The 22,252-nt window shown below is 40.6% G+C and overlaps 1 protein-coding gene across 4 annotated transcripts in view; it reads right to left on the bottom strand.

Annotated features, from left to right (window-relative positions):
• Positions 1 to 21,294, bottom strand: part of MCM9 (minichromosome maintenance 9 homologous recombination repair factor) — a 96,297-nt gene extending 75,003 nt beyond the window's left edge. For 2 of the 4 annotated variants that reach the window (XM_003353232.5, XM_084958144.1), the window contains exons 1-5: positions 20,998 to 21,294; positions 17,361 to 17,679; positions 9,024 to 9,340; positions 7,110 to 7,191; positions 1,002 to 1,202 (exon numbers count right to left, since the gene is read on the bottom strand). In XM_003353232.5, coding sequence (XP_003353280.4) covers positions 1,002 to 1,202; positions 7,110 to 7,191; positions 9,024 to 9,340; positions 17,361 to 17,664 — 904 coding nt within the window. In that variant the 5' untranslated portion in view covers positions 17,665 to 17,679; positions 20,998 to 21,294. The remainder of the gene's footprint in view (positions 1 to 1,001; positions 1,203 to 7,109; positions 7,192 to 9,023; positions 9,341 to 17,360; positions 17,680 to 20,997) is intronic. The other 2 variants (XM_084958134.1, XM_084958150.1) reach the window with 1 other exon arrangement.
• Positions 21,295 to 22,252: the final 958 nt, after the last annotated feature.

The raw sequence follows: 22,252 nt of genomic DNA, 5'->3' as shown, positions 1-22,252 counted from the left end.
ATGATATGTGTCCAGTTCAGCATGTGATTTAAGAATAAGCACTGTATTAGATTTGAGGTGAAATTCATCAGAATTAGTATATTACTGGCTTCCGTTTATTTTTCTCAGATGATGCCTCCAAAGAAGAATGAAAACAGATATTTGAAGATTTAATTGGTGTTTTATACATTTGGGATTTTTAAATAAAAAATACTCTACAAATCCAAAGGCTGTAATGTTTTAATCTGTGTAATTACAACTCAGTGTTATAATCAAAAATTTCTGCAGTGACAACAAAGCATTTTCCATCTTTTTTTTTTGGTCTTTTTAGTGCCTCATGTGCGGCATATGGATGTTCCTGGGCTAGGGGTCGATCAGAGCTGCAGCTGCAGCTGCTGGCCTATGCCATAGCCACAGCAGCATGGGATCCGAGCCACATCTGTGACCTACACCACAGCTCATGGCAATGCCAGATCCTTAACCTGCTGAGCGAGGCCAGGGATGGAACCTGTGTCCTCATGGATTCTAGTCAAGTTTGTTACTGCTGAGCCACAATGGGAATTCCTGCCATTTCTCTTATCATCTCTTTCCTGGTTATTCCATATTTTAAAATCTTCAGCTAAAACAGTGTGAAGCTGTCTTAACTGTATAATATACATCAGAAAAGAAATATGGCTTGTCAGGATGAGGTTTCGCAATAGGATGAGTTTTGCCTGTTTAAGGAGAAACTATATATTTAATTGGTAAAGAAAGTAGAAAACTGAAACTGTTTTGGCAATATAAGAGATGTTAAAAAGAAAACAGTAATGGAAAATCTTTTGAAATTTCCAATAAGAGCTCTAAATAGAAAAGATTATGGCAGAAAAGGGTTTCAAAGGAAGACGAGAGCTAGAGCTACTGACTAGTGCTACTCCCTTTGAATACAGGCACTGACACACAGCATGTAAATCCTAAACATCACATTTAACTGCTGAGTGAAATGCCATTAATAATTATCAGCCGCGTAACCCTTAAGCACAAACCTGCAAAGGGGTCGCTCTTATAGTATTCCCAAAAATCCTCAAATTCCTTTCGGACCTCCTCATCCATGTTGATCCCTGTAGACTGCTCATTATTTACTTGGACATAATTGGCTTTCAGGACTATCTCCACTTCACAGCGCACATCTTGCTGAAAGGGCTTCCATCGTTGCATTACAACACCATAAATAGTGAGGTCATCGCCTGGGAAAAAGCACCAAGTGAGTCCAGCAGTAGCATCCTGCCTACTTGGGTACAAACTTGCATGACAAAGGACCACAACTAAGAAATAAACCACTACCCCACCAGGGTTTAGAGTGGTGCACATTTCATCCAGAAGCTATCTGGAGCAAAAGAACACCATGGAGTCCTGATTTTTTTTTTTAAACAGGCACTTGTATTTGCACAGCTAAAAGCTAGAGCCAGTATTTTAACTTTTCTTTATCTGCCACATGGTACCCACACCAGATTATAACCTTTCTCTAGGAAAATAGTTTACCGGATGATATATTCACCTTGATTATATCGGGTGCAGTGTCCTTCCTCTCAGAACTCCTAACCATATAGTTCTCACTTAAAGAAGATGTGGGGATTATAGCCAGGTTATACTGCAGCCTCAGGATCACAGGGATAGGTTCCAGAACCCACCTCAGATACCAAGGTTTGCAGATGCTCAAGTCCCAGAGTCAGCCCTCTGAATCTGTGGTTCCACATCCACGTATTCAACCAACCATGAATTGTGAACTACTACAGTATATACCATAAAAAAAAAAAAAAAAAAAATCCGTGTATAAGTGGGCCCACTCAGTTTAAAACTGTGTTGTTCAAGGGTCAACTGCATAATCAATTTGGTGTCAGAAAATGACAATCTTATCATGATGGATGCTATGATACTAGTTTTAGTTTCTTACATACTTATTTTTACTTAACCACATTTGTTAACATTTACTCACTGTCTTTTTTTTTTTAATGCACAAAAGGATGTGTGCACTAAGAAATGAATGAATAGCTGTTCTACTTCAAAGCTCCTTTCTATAAGCTATGAAAACACAAGAAAACAACCCTGCCTGTTCCTTCTTGATTGGTTCCTTCCCACCTAAGGGAACTCTCCCATTCCTAATTGATGGGTAGAACATTTAACTTTTACGAATTTGCCTAAGAGGCCTTGTGTAACTTTTAGGCACATTAGCTAAAATACTGACATCTGTTTTTATTATTATATACAATGTGATGCATCAATTAACAAGTAGAGGTGAATGCTAGACATTTGATATTTTGGTACTGACGAAAATTTGGAGGTTAAAACCAAACCAAAACAAAACATAATCCTAGTCCCCAAGATTTCAATCTTGTTGAACATAGGATGTTGGAGTACATTAAATCCAACTCTAGCGTTTAGTTTGCACAACAAACACTGTCTCTGAACTAATATCTAAGTCTTTATTTCTGAGCCTGTGTCAAATATAGGATATTTGTGGATGTAAAATGCCTTTCACTCTCTAAACATCAATGTGTAATGTGTAATCTGCAGGGCTTTTGATTTCCTGAAGAAAAGTGTTTTATAAATGCTATATGCATGGAACTGGTGGTAGCAATTCACACAATAGAAGGCATATTTCTAGCCAAAGGCGACTTCATAGTAAATGGTAACAAATATATTAAATGGGTTCCTTACTTATGTTTTCAACATCCTTCCAAAATTACTCCTTGGATTGTTTGCAAATCCAATCAGGAATAGTGATCATTTACTATACTATCTGTCCCCAATTTTTTAGATGCAAATGACCATGGCAACTTTATATGAGCGCTTGGAACCATTCTCTACTATCTATGGTCATTTTAATGAGTTATAGTAGATTGTTTCTATATTAGTCGAATGAGAAACTTCACTTTCAGAAACTAGACCCACTAGGAATAAGCTGACTTCACTATGCAGGGGTAATGTAGAGAATGCCCAAGAGCACTGACTCTTCAGAGGTGGATTCAAATCCCAGCTCCACCTCTCACTGGCTATGTGACCGTGGGCAAGCTACCTAATACACTGAGCTTATTTTTTGATCTACGAAATGGGAATAATTATATTTACATCACAGAACTATAGTGAGAATTAGCTCAGATAATGCATATAAAGTACTTAATGCAATATCTAGAATAAGTGCTCAATAAATATTAGCTATTATTAGTAAATCTACTTTACATTTGTAGAGCAACTGATACCATTAAAAAAACTCTCCAATAAGAGTTCCCACTGTGGCTCAGCGGCAACGAATCCGACTAGTATCCATAAGGATTCGGGTTCCATCCCTCGTCTCACTCAGTGGGTTAAGGATCCAGGGTTGCTGTGAGCTGTGGTGTAGGTCGCCACTGTGGCTTGGATCCTGCATTGCTGTGCTGTGGTGTAGGCCAACAGCTGCAATTCTGATCTGATTCCTAGCCTAGGAACTTCCATACGCTGCATGTGCAGCCTTATAAAGCAAAAAAAACAAAAAACAAAAAACAAAAACCAACCCCAAAACAAACAAAAAAACAACCTTCAATATATATATTTTCATTTACTCAGATATTTATTGTGACAGATTATCAGAACAATTGTGAGGTATACATGATAGTCCAAGGCAATAGATACTTGTTTGAAACTTGTATGTTTTTCCACAGTAAATGTTACTATAAACAATGTTATTTTCAGGAAGCTAAAATTCTAACTTTTCTATCCCATCTCTGTGGCCCCCTATCTTCTGCAGCAAATTTACAAAGAGCGCTGGTCAGACCCACCTCTGATCTCCCAGTTGCCAGGACACAACCTCCAACTTGATTACTCTGCAATGTCAGATTGGGGTTCCTAACTAGACTGTAAATTTCTCAAGGGCAAGGAGTATGCTATTCATGTCTTCTGATTCTCACAGAGGTTTGTAGCCATGGATAAATGAAGAAATAGCTGTTGACAGGCTGCTTCCATCCATTCTTTATTATTAGTGATGTGTGAAAGAAAAACAGCTTAAGATTTTTTTTTTTTTTTTTTTAAGTGCAGACAGAATTCAATTTAGGTAAATTGCATGAAAACATCTTAATCCCCATCAAAGGACATTTTCCTGTCTGGCAAAGCTCACATAAGCACTGCTTTGCTGATCCAGACATACAGCATCTAGTTAAAAACTAGAATCTTATGAACAAGGTACTTTGATGTAGTCTTGTCCATTTAGCAGGCAACCCACCATCACAGTTGGTATTTACTCAGAACACTGTGTAGACAACTATAAACTGTTGACATATGTGACACAAATTTCAAACTATGGGTTGGTGATTCTTGGATGGAAGGGGGACGTCTTTGATAAAGAATTATTCTTGACTCTAGATATTGAAATCTTTGTTTCTGTAGAGGCTTTGCCTCATCATTTTAATGAAATGTCAGCTCAGTAAATATTTTATAAATGAGGCATCTAGAGAAGCCTAGGGTTAAGAAAAAATGATAGAATTTAGAGAAAATGAAGTATTTTCAATGAGTCCAGTAGCGGAGCACTGGGACATGAAATAAGAAATCAGACATGCCTGTTACTGCCCAAGGAAACGCTGGTGCTACTTGTTTCATTCAGAGATTAAGACGTTTTAGTGGAAAATATTTAAAGCAGAAAATGTTGAAGTGAACTGAAGGACAATCATTGAAAACAATCATTTCCACTTTCTGATCCACTTTCAATTCAAATTAAATGTTAAGTAGCCAATAGAAATTGCTAGCTGGAGTTCCCACTGTGGCTCAGTGGGTAAAGAACGTGAGAGGATTCGGGTTCAATCCCTGGCCTTGCTTAGTGGGTTCAGGATCTGGCATTGCTGCAAGCTGCAGCGCTGGTTGCAGCCATGGCTCTGATCTGGCGTTGCCGTGGCTGTGGTATAGACCAGCAGCTGCAGCTCTGATTCAACCCCTTGCCTGGGAACTTCTATATGCCCAAATGTGTGGCCCAAATGAAAAAAGAAATTTTTAGGCAAACAGTAAAAGCAACAGTTTTTAAGTTATATGGAAATAGAGAAGGAAAAAGAAAGACTAAGCTCTCATATCCTTCTCATAACAAAGGTCTGGTCAAGGCCCGGGAATGTGTTTAGGGAGCAGAAGAATCTGGCTTTAGGGGAATACGTTTCCATTCACCTTTTCTTAGGTTAGAAAGAGTAGCCTCAGAGAAGATGCTGAAAGCTTTGCAGCTCTGAGGACGACCTGGTTTGGGATTGAAAGTGTATAAATCTGAAAGACTTATATAAGCTTTACACTTCAGTCTTTAGGGCCTGTCAGTTTTGTTAATGAGAAAGTGGGGGAGAAGCAGGGCAGATGAGGGTACCTGTGGTGAAATACAGAAACATCAAGCACTTTGGTTACAAAAAAAGTTTTTGATTAAAACTTTGAGATTATCACTTTGAAGCCCATCTGCTTCTATCTGAGATCTTTGCCTCTAGCTGACCAGTACCCTTATCAATTTTATAGCCCTACTCCCTACCAACTGAAGAAAGCTTTATTTTCTCATGATTTCTTTTGCATTATATTTGCATATCACCACCACATCCATTTTAAAGCACACCAAATTTTATTAAGAATAAATGGGAGTTCCCTTTGTGGCTCAGGGGTTAACAAGCCCGACTAGGATCCACGAAGACATGCGTTCCATCTCTGGCTTTGTTCAATGGGTTAAGAATCTTGCATTGCCGTGAGCTGTGGTGTAGGTCACAGGCGAGACTGGGATCCCGAGTCACTGTGGCTGTGGCTGCCTGGCGGCTACAGCTCCGATTCAACCCCTAGCCTGGGAACTTCCATATGCCATGGGTGTGGCCATAAAAAGCAAAAAAAAAAAAAAAAAAAAGAATATCTCTTATGATATTTAAATATAGTTACTGCAGAAGGGAGAATAGTATTTACCTTCTTGAGCAACAAAGCTGTTTTTACAAAATCTCCTAATATCTTTATTTTTCAAATAAAATCTTTCCCTACCATTTTCTTTGTAAAGACAATGATTTTATTAACTCAGCATAGAACATGTCTCTATAGATGTGGGCCCATACTAACCCTTCTGCAAATATTTTAAGTTTGATTTCTTCTCAAGCTCCCCAGTAAGGAGAGTAAGAGGGGACAAGATGAGTTGAGAGGGACAAAGGAGAGCTTAGGGGCTGTCTGGTTGCCCCAAAGATCAAAACATGGCTCAGAATGAGATTGCAACAACCAGGCTTCTAAAATCCTCAAATTTCCAGAAGAGCTTGGAGGCTCAGAGTCTTTGATTTGCCTGGAACATGGAAGACCATCCAGATTAACCACCACCATGAGGCCCAGATTGCTAATAAATTGCTGTACATCCTCTACTTGTCTGAGAAAAGAAACTCACCATCATCCAGAGCTCATGCTGGACACCTCTGTATATTAGATACTGAGACAAAATCTACCTTCCTGCAGCTCCAACCCACTGATGTCCAACAACATCTAAGTACAACTCGATTTCTATCCAACAATCTTCCAACTAAAGAAAGTTGGCTGTCACATTCTTCTTGAGGCTTCTGAGGCTAAACACCCACGGTTCTTCTGTCAGTATGGTTTTGAGTTCCTTCCCAATTCAGGCACTTGGCCAATGGAAACACTAAGGACCCTCTGAGGTCAGGAGACCCAAGTCAATGTGACTCCTATAGTGGTGTCACCAGCATAGAACAGAGAAGAACACTAGTTAGAGTACCGTAGCATTTGACAGTCACTTCCTCTGCTGCGTTTTATATAAATGCCCACTAAACCACTACATTTTTCAATGCTGCTGCTGTTAAGCTCTGGTGCACCTAAGAGAGCACTGGACTAGAGGTCAGTGGATCTAAGTTCACATTCCAGTTTGGCCACTTACTTCTCCCAGTGACCTTGGGCGATGTAGGTTCTTCATCTATAGAACAAGCAGCTGGACTAGAGCACTAGACTCCAGCCTAGCTTCTCTCCTGCTATCACCACCCATCTCTCACCAGGCTCTGTTCTCAAGGTGAGCAACTAAGCAACCAAGCCTCCACACTCACTTGCCATTGATCTTGGGGAAAATAAAAAGTGGCTTTTCCTAATTCAGACTTCAGGACCTACTAGGTAAGCTAGCAAGAGTTCATTCTTACCTGACTTACAGCTGTCTACTAAGTCATCTTCCAGGATAACCTTCATAGACCGTGGGATACTTCCGACAGACAGCCTTTGAACCTAGCGAGGAAAAGAAAGCAGATACTGAGGATGCTTAAACACACACTAAGTATTCAGAAGCCTAGCAGTTCTTCAAATTACTGTTTCTATTTCTGTGGTACTATGATACAACTTGGTTATGATGGGGATTTATGGAATTTTCTTGAAAATTCTGTCTACTATCCATTTAAGAATTCACCAAAACAAGAGTAAAATAAAAACACCAATATGAAAAATATCTCCAAATATAATCTACTTTATAGATGGTCAAAATAAATGTATGCTGCAACTACTAAACAATAACAAAGTTACTTAACTAGAACAGAGAAGCAGTTTTTCCTGACCTCTAATCCTAAGACCGGGGCCAAATCACTCAGTTCCTTTGACTATTCTCTGGTAACAGAACCTTGGTTTTGTATCCCACAAGGACACACGCCCAGTAAGAAGGCTAATCCCCCAGACTTCCTTGCAGCTAGGTGTGGTCATATGACTAAGTTCTGACCACCAACATATAAACAGATGAGCTGCAGGAGAATGAGGGAGGCTGATTAAATGGAGACTTGGGTTAGATGACAGGTGCACTCGTCTTCTTTTTCCTGTTCTTCAACAGGCAGACAGATGTGACAGAGTTGTAGCCACCATCCTGGACCACACACCTTAAGAAGAGAGCCATGTGGCTGCTCTCACTTTCCAAGATGACCCCATGCCTTGGGGCAACTCTCGCCTTAGGAGACAGACCACATTCAGCTTCATGTGTCTCTCTCTCAATAAACCTGCTTTCATTGCATTATGGCTCACCCTTGAAGTCTTTCCTGCACGAAGCCAAGGACCTTCACTTAGCTGCCTGTCCAAGGAACTCATCTGAGACCGGGGACATGACCATGCTCTTGTGCCCCATTTTCCTGCAACACCTTCACGAAGGACAAAGAAGATGGTCTTCTCCCCCTTCCCACTTTTCCTTTGATTATAAAAATGTAGCCCACTTAGTTCTCAGGGCAGAGCCCTCTTGCCTGCCTGCTTTTCTCCTTTACAAGCATCCTATATTAATAAAGCTACTTCATACATTGAAAAAAAAAAAAATAGAAGCTGTGTGTTAAGAATGGTGTGGAAAGACAGAAAGGGTCTGAGTCCTTGATATTGGATAAGCCTTTGTGCTTAAGCAGCAAATGAAGGAAGATCAGGCTCACTCCCACATGTTAAAGAGTGTTTATTTATGTTCGCCTCATTTGGCACAGCAAGTAAATTGAACCTAAACCCCAATTCCTGACCACATTAATGTTTAACAATCAATTAAACCCATTTAATTTTTTCCTGTCAGTTAAGTACAACTAGTTTGAACTTCTTAAATATTCACTTCTTTAAGTCATTTCATAACCCTTTTTGCCAATGTTTGCTATAAAAAGATGATTATTTTATGGTTCCTAAATTTTACACTCTTTTATTTTTTCTCCTCTTTACGGCTTTACCCGCAGCATATGGAAGTTCCCAGACTAGGGGTCAAATTGGAGCTGTAGCTGCCATCCTACACGAAAGCCACAGCAACACCAGATCCGAGCTGCATCTATGACCTGCACTGCAACTCATGGTAACGCTGTATCCTTAACTCATTGAGCAAGGCCAGGGATCGAACATATGTCCTCATGGATACTAGTCAGGTTCTTAACCCACTGAACCACACCGGGAACTCCCCTAAATTTATCCTCTATGTGGCAGTTTCACACTTGATATTCTACCAAGTGATGACACAAGTTCCATTTGTAATCCTTTACGGATTCTTGCATCTTGGCAATTTACCTACAGCTGAAAAACACTTCTTCAAATTTGCTACATTTCTCATTCATTTGATCATTTACCTGTTCCTGAATTTTGATTTCCTGATAATCTCTACACCGAGTTGGAGATGAAGACAAGTCTGAGAGGCAAGTGAATTTTGTGGAACCACAGCTCTCCAAGCTGGGACATGAGGATGGCCGGCAGAAGGTATAATATTGCTCGAAGTCAGCCTTGACCACAAAGACATGCTTGCACTTATTACACATGTAATCCCGTTCAAACTCCAGGATCTTCACCAGACTTGTTCGGATCACTGTCCCAGTGACAGATAAAAAGTGTCCCACATCCTTGGTTTTTGGGATGTGCTCCCTCACCAGCTCGGGACAAACAGGCAATCCTGAGGAGAAACAAAACAAAACCACATTAACTTATACACTGGGGATTAATTCCATGCAATATATTTTTCTGAAGGGGAAAGTATAATTTCAGAAAAAAAATCTTTGTGTTTTACTTAAGAAAAAAGTCAGATCAACTCAAGAAAACAGAAAAGAATTATTTCAAGTAACAATTATTGATAGATTCTCTTTTAATTCCCTCAAAGGGCTATCTCAGTAGGATGTAAATATAGTATATAACTTTAACCTCATTTAATGAAGAATAGACCACCATATGCCACACATAAAATCAACTGATGACTCTGAGTAAACGCCCAAGCTGAGTGACAAAGAGATGGCAGGGGAATGACCAAAGGCTAGTGCTTTTTCCAGTTAGGTTCGGGATTTATTAATACATAAAGCTGACAGTGTTTTCAAGCCTTGAATTACCTAGAGGTTAACCTACAGCATCACTTTATCCTTTAAAAACCTTGTGGGTTTTCACCATTAATAAACAGGCAACTTAAAACGTGCAAAATGCCAAAGAAAATTCTGATGTGGAAATGCCCTCATATTTGACTACAAGGTACCGCTGGAATAGAGAGATGCTGGCTGTGATGGTCAAGGGCTGCCTCCTAACAGGTTTATTAATGTAGAATTTAACTCTGGTTCATGACCTACGGTCTGTTACCTTGTACCTGAAACTTAGTAGCTCTGAAATCTGATAAACATCAACACTGAGTACAGAGCTGTGAAATTTACCAAGCTCATGAGAAATGACCATAATGGGTATGATTTTCTCCCTGGTGATATATTTACTCTGAAAGCCAAATCATCGCCATTGTCATCATTATTGTTGTCATCATCAAAAGGCAATTTGGGAGGCAAGGAATTTTTTAAAAATCGTAAAATGGTTAGATGAGGGGAAAGCTACATTAATCTGGTGTTACAGGTTAGAACTATACAGACATACTTAAATTTTCTCTGCTGCTGGCTGAGACTCTCTTTATATCACATACTATATGAACAGGGAGGGCACTGTGACATTCATTTGCCACTATGACTCCTTTTTCTATACTTCTGAGGTTAACTTGCCTGCTTGCTTGCTTTTTGTTTGTTTGTTTGTTTAGGGCTGCACCTGCAGCATAGTGAAGTTCCTAAGCTAGGGGTCAAATGGGAGTTGCGGCTGCCAGCCTACACCACAACCACAGCAACACCAGATCCGAGCCACATTTGCAACCTACACTACAGCTCATGGCAATGCTGGATCCTTAACCCAATGAGTGAGGCCATGGACTGAACCCACATCTTCATGAATAATAGTCAGATTTGTTACCGCTGAGCCATGATGGGAACTCATGGCTTGCCTGCTTTCTAATGGAAATATTCTTTATTTATATTAACTTGGATTGCATCATATTTTGCCAGTAAGGGAGCCATACTTTTGCTTAGGATGATTTTGTGTATCTATGCTCTAATCTGTGTTGTCTTTATAGTTTAATTCTCAGAAAACAAACTCATTTCCCTATTTCCAAATTCCTGGGGAATACTTCATTAAAACACCCTGAGGCTGACATGTGCAGGAATAGACAGAGAGGTTGGGGAAGGATTAAAGCAGGTGTTTTATCCATTAAAAAATATTCACTCTACTCATTCTTCATTGTTGATCTCAGGCACCTGCTAAATCAGCTGCACGTAGCTAAATGTTGAGCTACCAAGAACACACCAATATTTGTAGTTAAAACCAAGTAAAAGCCAAACTAACCAACCCAAAGATTTTCATTAAGAATAGATCTAGTCCTCATATTCCCATGGCTTATGTTTCAAGGGCACAATGTTCTCTTTTAGTTCATATGCTACAATGTTAAGAAACAAAAAAAACCAAGTGGGAGATGTCTCTTCTTACTTGGCCTGAATTGGATGTATATTATGGCAACAGGTCTTCACTCTGCCTGTAGATTCTCAATGCTTTTTAAAAATGAGAATATAGTTTATGCACCAAAAATTTGCCCTTTTAAAGTATTTAATTCAGTGGTTATTAGTACATTCACAAGGTTATACAATCACTACCACTGTCTAATTTCAGAATATTTTCACTGCTTCAAAAGGAAACCCTGGGAGTTCCCACTGTGGTGCAATGGGTTAAGAATCTGACTGCAGTGGCTCATGTTGCTGTGGATGAAAGGGTTCGATCCCTGGCCCAGTGCAGTAAGTTAAGGATTCAAGCTGCTGTTCAGGTCCACAGATGTGATTCGGATCTGGTGTTTCCATGGCTGTGGCGTAGGCCAGCAGCTGCAGCTCCAATTCAACACCTAACCTAGGAACTTCCATATTTCACAGGTTCAGCTGTGACAAAAAGGGTCGAAAAAACCCTCAAAACAACCTAAATGTCCTTTGACAGATGAATGGATAAAGAAGATGTGATATCCATTCCAGTAGCAATGAAAGACTACTCAGCCATGAAAAAAGAAATAATGCCATTTGCAACAACAGGGATGGGCCTAGAGATTTTATCACACTAAGTAGTCAGAAAGAGAAAGACAAATACCATATGATGTCATTTCTATGTGGAATCTAAAATATGCTACAAATCAACATATCTATGAAACAATAACAGACTCAGATATAGAGAGCAGCGTTATGGTTGCCAGAGGTGGAAAGGAGGAAAAGATTAAGAGTCTGGGATTAGCAGAGGCAAAACTATTATACACAGGATGGATAAACAATGTCCTACTGTATAGCACAGGGAACTATATTCAATATCCTGTGATAAACATAATGAAAAAGAATATATATAATGTATAACTGAGTCACTTTGCTGTATAGCAAAAATTAACACAACATTGTAAATCAACTATATTTCAATAAAATTTTAAAAACACTAAAAGATAGATGAAAGGCAGGCAAGGAAGAGGGGAGGAATAGATATTAAAGGTACTATGTGAGCTTTGAGACCAATTAGAGATAAAGTACAAGGAAGAAGGTGACATTTAGAGTGACTTCTAGTTCTCTGGTTCCATTAACTGAGTCTGGGAATTCTGCAAGGCACATGGTAGTCAGTCAGTAAATATCTATTAAAAGAATAAATAAGGAAATAGCATTTTCAGCAGAGGGAAATCATGACTACACTTTTTGATACACTGAGTTTGTAAGAAAATATCTCTAGTTTGAAACATCTGACAGACAAGAGGCTACCTGGATACCAAGCTTAAGAGACAGATCCTGGCTTAAAAAAATCAATAAATAAACAGAGTTGGCACTTGCTGCTAGGTTTAGGATGGAGGCTACCCCATCAGGAAGAGAATGCAGGATCCAGGAGCAGATGGTGTCATTTGAACCCTGAGGCCCTAACACCTACAGAACCAGAAAGGGAAGAGGCTTCCATCTCGCTGTCAATGGGGCAAAGCATGCAGTTTTACAAAAGGGGAGGGGTCGACAGTCCAGGCAGGGAAATAACAGAAGACAAAAACTGACAAGCATCTCTCACTCTGGCCATGAGGCAGTCACTGGCGACCGGGAAAGGATAGTTTCGATGTGATGGAGGTGAAAGTGTGACGGGGAGAACATTATGCTGAAGAAGGCACGTACTCTGTCAAAACATTTGGTTGTGAAAAGAAGAGTGGATAGAGGATAAAGGGGGACACAGAGTTGAAAGAGGGGTCTCTCCTGGTCATTCTGGCCACCCCCACCAAAGGCTCTATGCTTCTCCCCCCACCCCACTCCCCTGCTGGGTTTGGCCTGAGTGGGTGACTGACTTCATAGCACCTGGCTCACGCGTCTCCCTAAGTTGGTCTCTTACCCCATCCTCACTGACCTCAGGATGCAGACTGATGTCTCATCTAAATTGAAGTTCTTGATTAGGGGCCATGGTTGGGCTTCAGGAAAGTCCTGAACCTCTTGAAATTCAGGCAAAATTTTATGTATACATACACCTGAATTTTCTGGATAGGGTCTGTAATTTTCTCAACATACAACCCAGGAAAACCACTTAAATCCTCAGTCCCATGGTTCTATTGACTTGCACATCATCACCTCTAAGAATAGAAGGGACTTACATTATGGGAACAGTTGCTTAACCTCCCTTCCCTCCTCTCATTTAATAGTAATGCCCTACACTTTCATTGCCTGCTCACATCTCCTGTTGAGATCATATCCTACAGGACCTCCCACAAATGCTATGACCATGGGACCACTCATTTAGGTCCTTAGTCACATTTTTCTGGGCACTGTTCCTTAACCATTTTATATCTGGAGGATAAGGTCACTTCCTGAGATCCTTTTCATGCCCCTCTGCCCAGCCCAGTGCTTTATTAGGCACTTTTAGGTAAGGAGAAGGTAAGGAGAAAAATAGTGAATAAAAGAGAAGGGGAAATGGGCTTTCTCTCTTTCTCTAGCCTTGCCTTTATCACATCTGGCTTCCAATTTCCTAGTCCAGACAAAATGCATGAATCTTTCTGTGCCTATTGTAGGGCTTCTTTCACTCAGCCAGGAAGAGTGCACTAAAGTTTACTCTTCTGCAAGAAAACTCCCTTATTAAGTCCAGGACAGAACCTCATAAATATACAACTAGACGAGCTAAGCAAAATGGTCAAATGAATGCACTATTGCATAAAAGATGCCTTTTATTTATTTATTTATTGCTTTTTAGGGCCACACCCACGGCATATGGGAGTTCCCAGGCTAGAGGTTGAATCAGAGCTATAGCTGCTGGCCTATGCCACAGCCACAGCAACTCGGTATCCAAGCTGTGTCTGTGACCTACACCACAGCTCACAGCAATGCCAGATCCTTAACTCACTGAGGAGGGCCAGGGAATGAATCCTCATCCTCATGGATGCCAGTCAGATTTGTTACCAGTGAGCCAGAAGAGGAACTCCAAAAGAAGCCTTTTAAATCTGGAAGAAACTTCTGCCAGGAAGAGTGAAAAAGAAGGTACTCCTTGGGGCTAGAGATGCCTTCCTTTCCTTGCAAATGATGACCCGGGTCTGTGCACGCTGGGTCATGACAAAGTCTATACAATACTGGTTTTATCTCAATCAGCATAAGGTGATATGTTGGAGAGATATTACACACTGATGAAGAAGGCAGGTGGGAGGTGGAGGGAGTCAGGGCTCAGCCACAAGGGTCCCTCACGTGCTCACCAAGCCCCCTGTGCTTCTCCTTAAGTGAGGCCAGGACAAGTGAATTCCCTGTTGCCCAACTCAACAAGGGGGCTATATTTATACTCAATTACAGCATCTAGAAAGAAAATACTATCTAAACAATTACAATTAATTTTTCTAAGAAAATCAGCTTTTAATTATCTTCTATTCTTTTAAAATCCAGGGCAATGTGCCATTCTTATTGTTCTTATTTTATTAAACTGAATCACGTATGATACTGACTATGGTGTGTGTGTGTGTATACATATATTAGAATCAAGCAAATTAGTTTAAAACATGACTATCATTATCATCAAGTAGTTTATTTTATATAGTAAAGTGTATTATTTTAAGTAAAGTATCACAGAGGTATGTACATTACTGGATCTTCAGATTCTGTTTTTTATATTACAATTTTTAAGTAAATCTATAATATAGACAGATAAAAGCAATATAGTGTTAAGAAAAACTGATCACAGAATCAGTACTAAATTTTGGTACAAAAAATAAAGGATAAGGGACAATGTTTTGACAGAAATGTCAATGCATTTTAACCTTTCCATCTTAACTATACATATTACTAAGTGTCCTCTTCAATTATTTCAGTGAAGCAACAGGTACTGCAGGCACTAAGCCACCCAGAGCGCTGAACGACAAAAACCTTTAGCTTGTTCTGACTCATTCACTGATAAAAGAAACAAGAAAATTTTAAAATAGAGAGAAATGTCTACATTTCTGCTTGCGATATGTCCAGATCAATTACTACGGCTCTGTGGTTTCCAGCCTATAGTCCCTGGAAAGCTGGATCGGCCTCAGAGCTCTGAGAAATGAAAATTCTTAGGCCCCAGGCCAGGCCTCTTCAATAAGAAACTGTGGGCTTGAGGCCCAGTAATCAGCATTTTAACAAGTCCTCCAGGTGATTCTGATGCCCATGCCTGTTTGAGAACTACTACTTTAAACAACATGTGAGCATTATTTTTTCTTTCTCATTTACTTTGATGCCAACTGTGTTTTTGAGTAACTTTCATCCAAACTACTGGAAATAGCAAGTACTTTAAACCAGTAAAAATCCTGTAAGACAAAGCAATGCACATCCTAGAATAAAAAACCAGAAAATGTCTTATGTTCCTATGGAGACTGAGCCACAGTGGCAGCCTGGGTTTTAATAATTAAATGCTTTGCCTGGAGTCTAAAATAGTATAATATACCTAAAACCAGGCTATTTCTATTCCTTGGTTCATTCTGCCTGGATCATCTCCCTCCCTCTGTGACCTCACCTTCTGTCTTGAAATCTTGGGTGAATCCTCTAGGACAATTCACTCCCTGCTCTATGAGCTAACAGATCTTGCAGCATCTTGAGTGAGGCATGCCTCACATAATAAAAGCTGCCAATAAGCTCCTTTATAATTAAGTTTAATATGCACAGTTGCAGGTATGTGGGCATACATATGTGATTTGGTAAATATTTGACTACAGCCCCTATAGCCTTGAGCTCCTTTACATGAGAGACTATCCCACATTCATTTTGGTTTCCCAAGGGTCTAGCATATGCCTACAAAGGAAATGAATGTTACCATGGTAGTAAATAATGTACAATTCACTTTCTCAGAGAAGAATGAAGAAATAGGCTTAATTCACTGAAAGCAATAGGGTCACTCAGGCAAACAAATTTTTAGTATTTAGGAGTTCCCATTGTGGCTCAGTGGTTAACGAATCCGACTAGGAACATGAGGTTGCGGGTTCAATCCCTGGCATTGCTCAGTGGGTTAAGGATCCAGTGTTGCCATGACCTGTGGAGCAAGTTGCAGATGTGGCTTGGATCTGGTATTGCTGTGGCTCTGGCGTAGGCCAGTGGCTACAGCTCTGATTAGACCCCTAGCCTGGGAATCTCCATATGCCATGGGAGCAACCCTAGAATAGACAAAAAGAAAAAAAAAATTTAGTATTTAAACTGAGCATACAAGAAAAGAGTCTAAACATAAACAGCCTAAAACTATGTGCTAAATAACATTTCAGTAACATTAACTAGAGCCCCTTTTAACAATTCCTCTACAACATTATCAGAAGAGAACATATCTTCTTGATCCTACAAGAGATTATCTAGCGTTTGATGCATAAAGATTAATAATCTTCATAATTTTATTCTAGTAAGTGCAATCACAGATACTATTGTTTCCACTTAAATCAAGCGTCTGGTGTTTTGGGAACCTTAATTTGCCTCCAAGGAGTTCTATAGTGACTCCTAAACGTTTTGGAATCATCTAACAGTAGTTTCTGTTGATAGTAAATCCCTACCTTTACGAAACATGCTGTGAAGTATTTATTTTCAAACAAAGTGGTATGTGTGTTCTCCAACTTCATCACAGATTGCAGGAATTCAAAGACATAGCTTTGACGCCACAAGTTGCTGATGGCTCCAATACAATTTCTTTAAAGTTAAGATGCTAAATCTGTCATTCATGTAACAAAAAGTTGTGTGCCTAATGGCGACCAGCACAAAGCTAAGCTTGATATATAAAAATAATGAATTTCCTAAAATTGTTTTGCATCCACTACTTTTCTAACTCTTTGTAATTATCAATTCTTTTATTGTCAGTAGTCACAAAAGCTCAGAAAGCTGAATTACTGTTTTGTACACACATATGTACGTGTATATATGCACACAAACATACCATCTCTCTACATTCTCCCTCCCTTGATTTGGCATGGCTAGTATTTAAGCCTTCCAAATATTCAGAGAATACAGTATAAAATCATTATTCTTCTCCGAAAGTGGCCAAAACTACACCATGGATATTTTTAAAATATCAATTATTTCTTAGTGCTCAAATTCAATATACGTTGGGATTTCTCAAAATCTTCCTAAAGAATAACAGGGCAGTAAAATCCTTAAATGATTCACCTGATATCCTGGCATGAAGATTCTGCTTCATGGAGACACCTTCAGACTGAGAGAGGGACTGAAGAATTGTCAAGGCTGATCTTCGTAGGGCGCTATCAAAAATAGTTAGCACTTCATTGGGGAATGCATTGAAATATTCCCCAATTTCCATGTTGGTCTCAAACAGGGTCATGGCATTAACCACAACTGGGTAATGAGCATCTTCATCTCCTTCCTTCAAGATGAGAAGAATATCGTTCTTATGGTACTCCGAAACATAGGACTCAAACACTTGACCAACCAATGTAACTTGATCGCTATTCATCTTGGATCTAGGTAACTAAAGAAAGAGAGGACTGTGTCATATCTTTGATTTTCTTTTTTTTTTTAATTAAAAAAAAAATCTTTGGGAGTTCCCGTCATGGCTCAGTGAAAATTAATCTGACTAGCATCCATGAGGACACAGGTTGGATCCCCGGCCTTGCTCAGTGGGTTAAGGATCGGGTGTGGCCATGAGCTATGTGGTGTAGGTTGCAGACGTGGCTCGGATACTGACTTGCTGTGGCTGTGGCATAGGTTGGCAGCTGCAGCTCCAATTCGACCCCTAGTCTGGGAACCTCCATATGCTGCAGGGGCAGCCCTAAAAAAAGACAAAAAAAAAAAAAAAAAACAAAAAAACAAAAACTTCATGGCTGCATTTACCGCATACGGCTTTGTTCCCAGGCCAGACACTGAATCCAAGCCACAGCTGAGGCAACATCGGATCCTTTAACCCTCTGCATTGGACAGGGTATCCAACTTGTACCTCTGCAGTGACCGGAGCTGATCTTTTTTTAATTTTTTTTTTTTTTTTTTGGCTTTTTAGGGCTGCACTCACAGCATATTGAGGTTCCCAGGTTCCCATGACGGAAATTCCTGTAGTCGGATTCTTAACCCACTGCATCACATTGGGAACTTCCTGATTTTCTAGACTTACACACTAGTTTACAAAAAAGACTGGTTGTAAAAAGACTGGTTGTAAATCATTCTGACTTTGGGTCACACACTAATCTCAAAATATTACTTGAGGAGTTCCCATTGTGGCGTATCCGACTAGGAACCATGAGGTTGCAGGTTCAATCCCTGGCCTTGCTCAATGGATTAAGGATCTGGCATTGCCCTGAGCTGTGGTGCAAGTCACAGACGTGACTGGGATCTGGCGTTGCTGTGGCTCTGGTGTAGGCCGGCGGCGGCTGCAGCCCAGATTAGACCCCTAGCCTGGGAACCTCCATATGCTGCAGGTGCGGCCCTAAAGAGACAAAAAAAAAAAAAAAAAAAAAAAGACCCCCCCAAAATATATATATTACTTGAAATTCAAATCTTAATTAGATATGAATTATCTATCACAGTCACTTAGTAAACTTATTTTTTTAGTGAAGTTAACCTTAAGTCAAAGAATTATGATGGTACTGTTTATCGAAATCCAAAATGGTCCAATTTCTTTCCCATATCTTTTCCCCAAAATCTCCTCCTTATTAATCTTACAATATATTATGCAAAAGGCCCTTACCTTTTCTTTAATCACATTCCATATATACACTTGCTCTAAATTTAAAATCCTAAATGCCAGTCTTTTGGTTTAAGTGACTCCTAGCAGAGTTCTTTGCAAGCATCCTGGTTCTAGATCTTATTCACACACATATTCATTTGTATTCTGTGACATAAAGGGAACAAAAACTGCTATTCAGATTGGTAGCCAATCCTGACGTAAATAATAGATTGACTTTAGAAAGTTACATTTGGAGATGAATTTTTTCCTATTTTCTTTTCCTAACCTAGGAAAGCTATTAGCTTCAGCAAAAGCAGCTATCAAGAGTGGTCACTGGTCTTTAAATCACTAGGATTGAAATATAGTACATTACTGGCAATACATATTTTTAAAATTTTTATCTACAGTTTAAAAGGGCCTTCCTCCATTCCATTTTCATGAATACATGCAGATATCTACCATGTACAGGGCACTATTCTGGGAAATGAAAAAGCACAATAAAAGGTCCTCTATGCCCTCAGAGAACCAAGGAACAGATCAAACGAAACAGTGCTCTAACAGTGGCAAAAATGGTATACAAATAGGAGCGCAAATGAGAAAAGGGTTAAATTTAAATGGGGTGATAATCCAGACATGGCAAAGGACGGTTACAAATAAACTGTCCAAGTGGATCATCTAAGTTCTTATTTGGTTTGTAAACAGACTGCTGGAGGACAAATGTCCTTTGACTTATTTCATTCAACTACCATTTACTGTACTAGGCTCTAGAAATAGAAAGATAAAAGAAGACTTATGACATTCACAGTTTAGCATCCTAAATACATGTTACACGCTATTAGCAATATTTTGCCTTCTCTGGGAACCTCCTAGGAAGTGTGGAAGGAGTAAAGGGGGTATACCATAGTTAGGTTAAAAATCTGACACTTATGCCATGCCAGTATGAGATCAAGAGATGAGCATGGTATAGGCAAGACAACTTGTGAAAGTAAATAATGGTCACTGTTGATTTAAGTATTTTGTTTAGGTTAGGAAATATAAACTCAGCTAAGCAAAAAGTTCCCTGGTGGCTCAGTGAGTTAAGGATCTGGTGTTGCCGCTACGTGGCAAGGGTTTGATACTTCACCTTGGAATTTCCCCATTCCAGGAGTGCAGCCAAAAAAATAAAATAAAAATCAGCTAAGTCTAAAGTAGAAAAAGCATTTGGGAAGGAACAACCAATCATATAGCAATCATATTAATCATTCCAACTAATCAAACAGTAACCATCTAATCATTCACCTAATCATACAGTATTCTCATGATGTGGCCTTTGCTTAAAAGAAAATATCTGGAATCCCAAGAGTGGCTATAAGACAATCTCTAAAGTTCTATAAATGCATATTAAATCTGGAGCCACAAATTTAGCAATTTTAAAGGAAGCCTCACATACGGCAGGAAGAGGGCAGCAGCCGAATTCATGGTTCATATTAAGATTTGGCTTAGTCTTTTCGAAATAACATCACTAAAAAACTAGCATTCACTTTCAACATCTGGGCACAACTGTTCCAAGCAGTTTGCTAACCCTAGAAACATGCTCACCCAGATTTAGACTGGTGGCAGTGTTTTGCAACTTTCAAGTTCCTTTTCCTTTTGACTATTTGAAGATAAAATAAATAAGGCCAAGTTTTGCTACTGTATCCTCTAAGTAAAGTAACGCGCCAACGAAAAAAAAACCTGGGAGTACTCAGACGAGCCAACCTCTAGCTAGATCACAGGGAATCGCAGCCTGCCCACCCGCCGTACCGCCCTCGGGAGGGAGCCACGCCCCTCGAGCCCTAAGCCCCGCCCAAGTAGCACCGCCCCTTCCCCGCCCGCCAGCTTCTTCGCCGCCGGCTCCCCGCGGGCGCTCAGCAAATGTGGAGTAGAGTTGTGCCGAGAGAACCACGTTCCACACTTCCGTCTCTGGTCGCAGGCGGTACCCTACAACAACTTATCAGGTCTCGGACACTTCCCAGGCTCGGCTACGGGCCGTTCTGTCGCCGGCCTGGTCCTGGAGTTCATTAGTTTTGGAACTAACCAGGTGTGGGTGAAACCTGGGATGCCCTGCAGGAGAAATAAATAATGGTAAAACGAGGCAGCGGTCTCACTTACTGGCGGATACGCGGAGTCAGAAGTCCCCGGGAGAACGCTGCTCCCAAGGCCGAGGGGCGAACAGAACTCAGGCCGAGTGGTGGAGTCGCGCCGGGGCTGGAGAGGCGGGAGGAGGCCCCAGATGGGGGCGGGGCAGGGCCGCTCCAGGCGCAGTCGGCCGCGGGGGCGCGCAGGCTCCGGCGGGCCCGCCTCGCGCCCGGGTGAGACAGAAGCCACGCGGGCGGCTCGGTCGGGCCCGCGCTCCCGACGGACGCCGGGCCGCGCACCGCCTCAACTTGGCGGCTCTGGTGGCTCTTCCGGTGAAGAAACGGGCGGGCGCGCGCCCCGCCAGGCGCCGTGGGAGGAGAGAGGCGGGGCGGGGCGGGGCGGGACTGGCTGGGAGGGTCCCGGGCGGGGCAAGGCGGGGCGGGCCTGGCCGGGAGGAAATCCACCCCCCCCACCCCGGGCGGGCCGGCGGAGCGGGCGCCGGGGAGGGGCCGGGCTGTGCGCTGTTCTTGAGAGGTTGTGCGGTTTGAGCTAAGATATCTGCCAGACTTAAGCCCACAAAGATTTTCGCCCATGTTTTCTTACAAGAAATTTCAAAATGAAATTTTTATGTGTAGGTCTATGATCCATTTAGAGGTAATTTTGAGATATGATGCAAAGTACGGATCTTGGGTAACTTTTTGGCATGTGAACCATTTATGGAGAGAACTTTTTCCACTGCATAGCCTTTGCACCTGTTCAAAAATCAGTTGTCCTTATGTATGTTGGTCTAAGACTTAAATTCTGTTCCCAGGTTCTCTCGTTTATGAAAACACGACGTTGTCTTAATTACTCTAACTGTAATGAGTCTTGAAATCAGATAGTATTTGGCTTCCAATTTTGCTCTCTTTCAAAGTTGTTTGGGCTCTTCTGTTCACATATGAATTGTAAACCCAGCATGTCATTTTCTGTTGAAAACCTGGGATTTTTGTTGGGGTTACATAGAATCTCTAGGTCAATATGGGAAGAATTTACTTGATCATTTATTTTGGTGTTATATAATTTCAACAATGTGTGATCTTTTATCTCTCAAATTTATCCCAAAAATCATGAGGAAAGAGGAAACATACTTTTGATGCTACGAATATGATATTTTCAATTTCTGGTGGTTCTTTTCTAGCATGTAGAAATACAATTGATTTTTAAAATTTTATTAAATTTTTAATAATAAAATTTATTTTTCCTAGCAAAATTGAGCAGGAAGTACAAAGATTTACCACATAATCCTTGC

Source organism: Sus scrofa, chromosome 1 (assembly GCF_054392235.1).
Source record: "Sus scrofa isolate SSC_HxYL_T2T_F1_AM1 chromosome 1, Sscrofa_HxYL_maternal_Yorkshire_Landrace_v2.0, whole genome shotgun sequence".
Taxonomy (NCBI): domain Eukaryota; kingdom Metazoa; phylum Chordata; class Mammalia; order Artiodactyla; family Suidae; genus Sus; species Sus scrofa.
The sequence above is the reverse complement of the archived record's forward strand: the minus strand, read 5'-3'. Positions and strand labels throughout refer to the sequence as shown.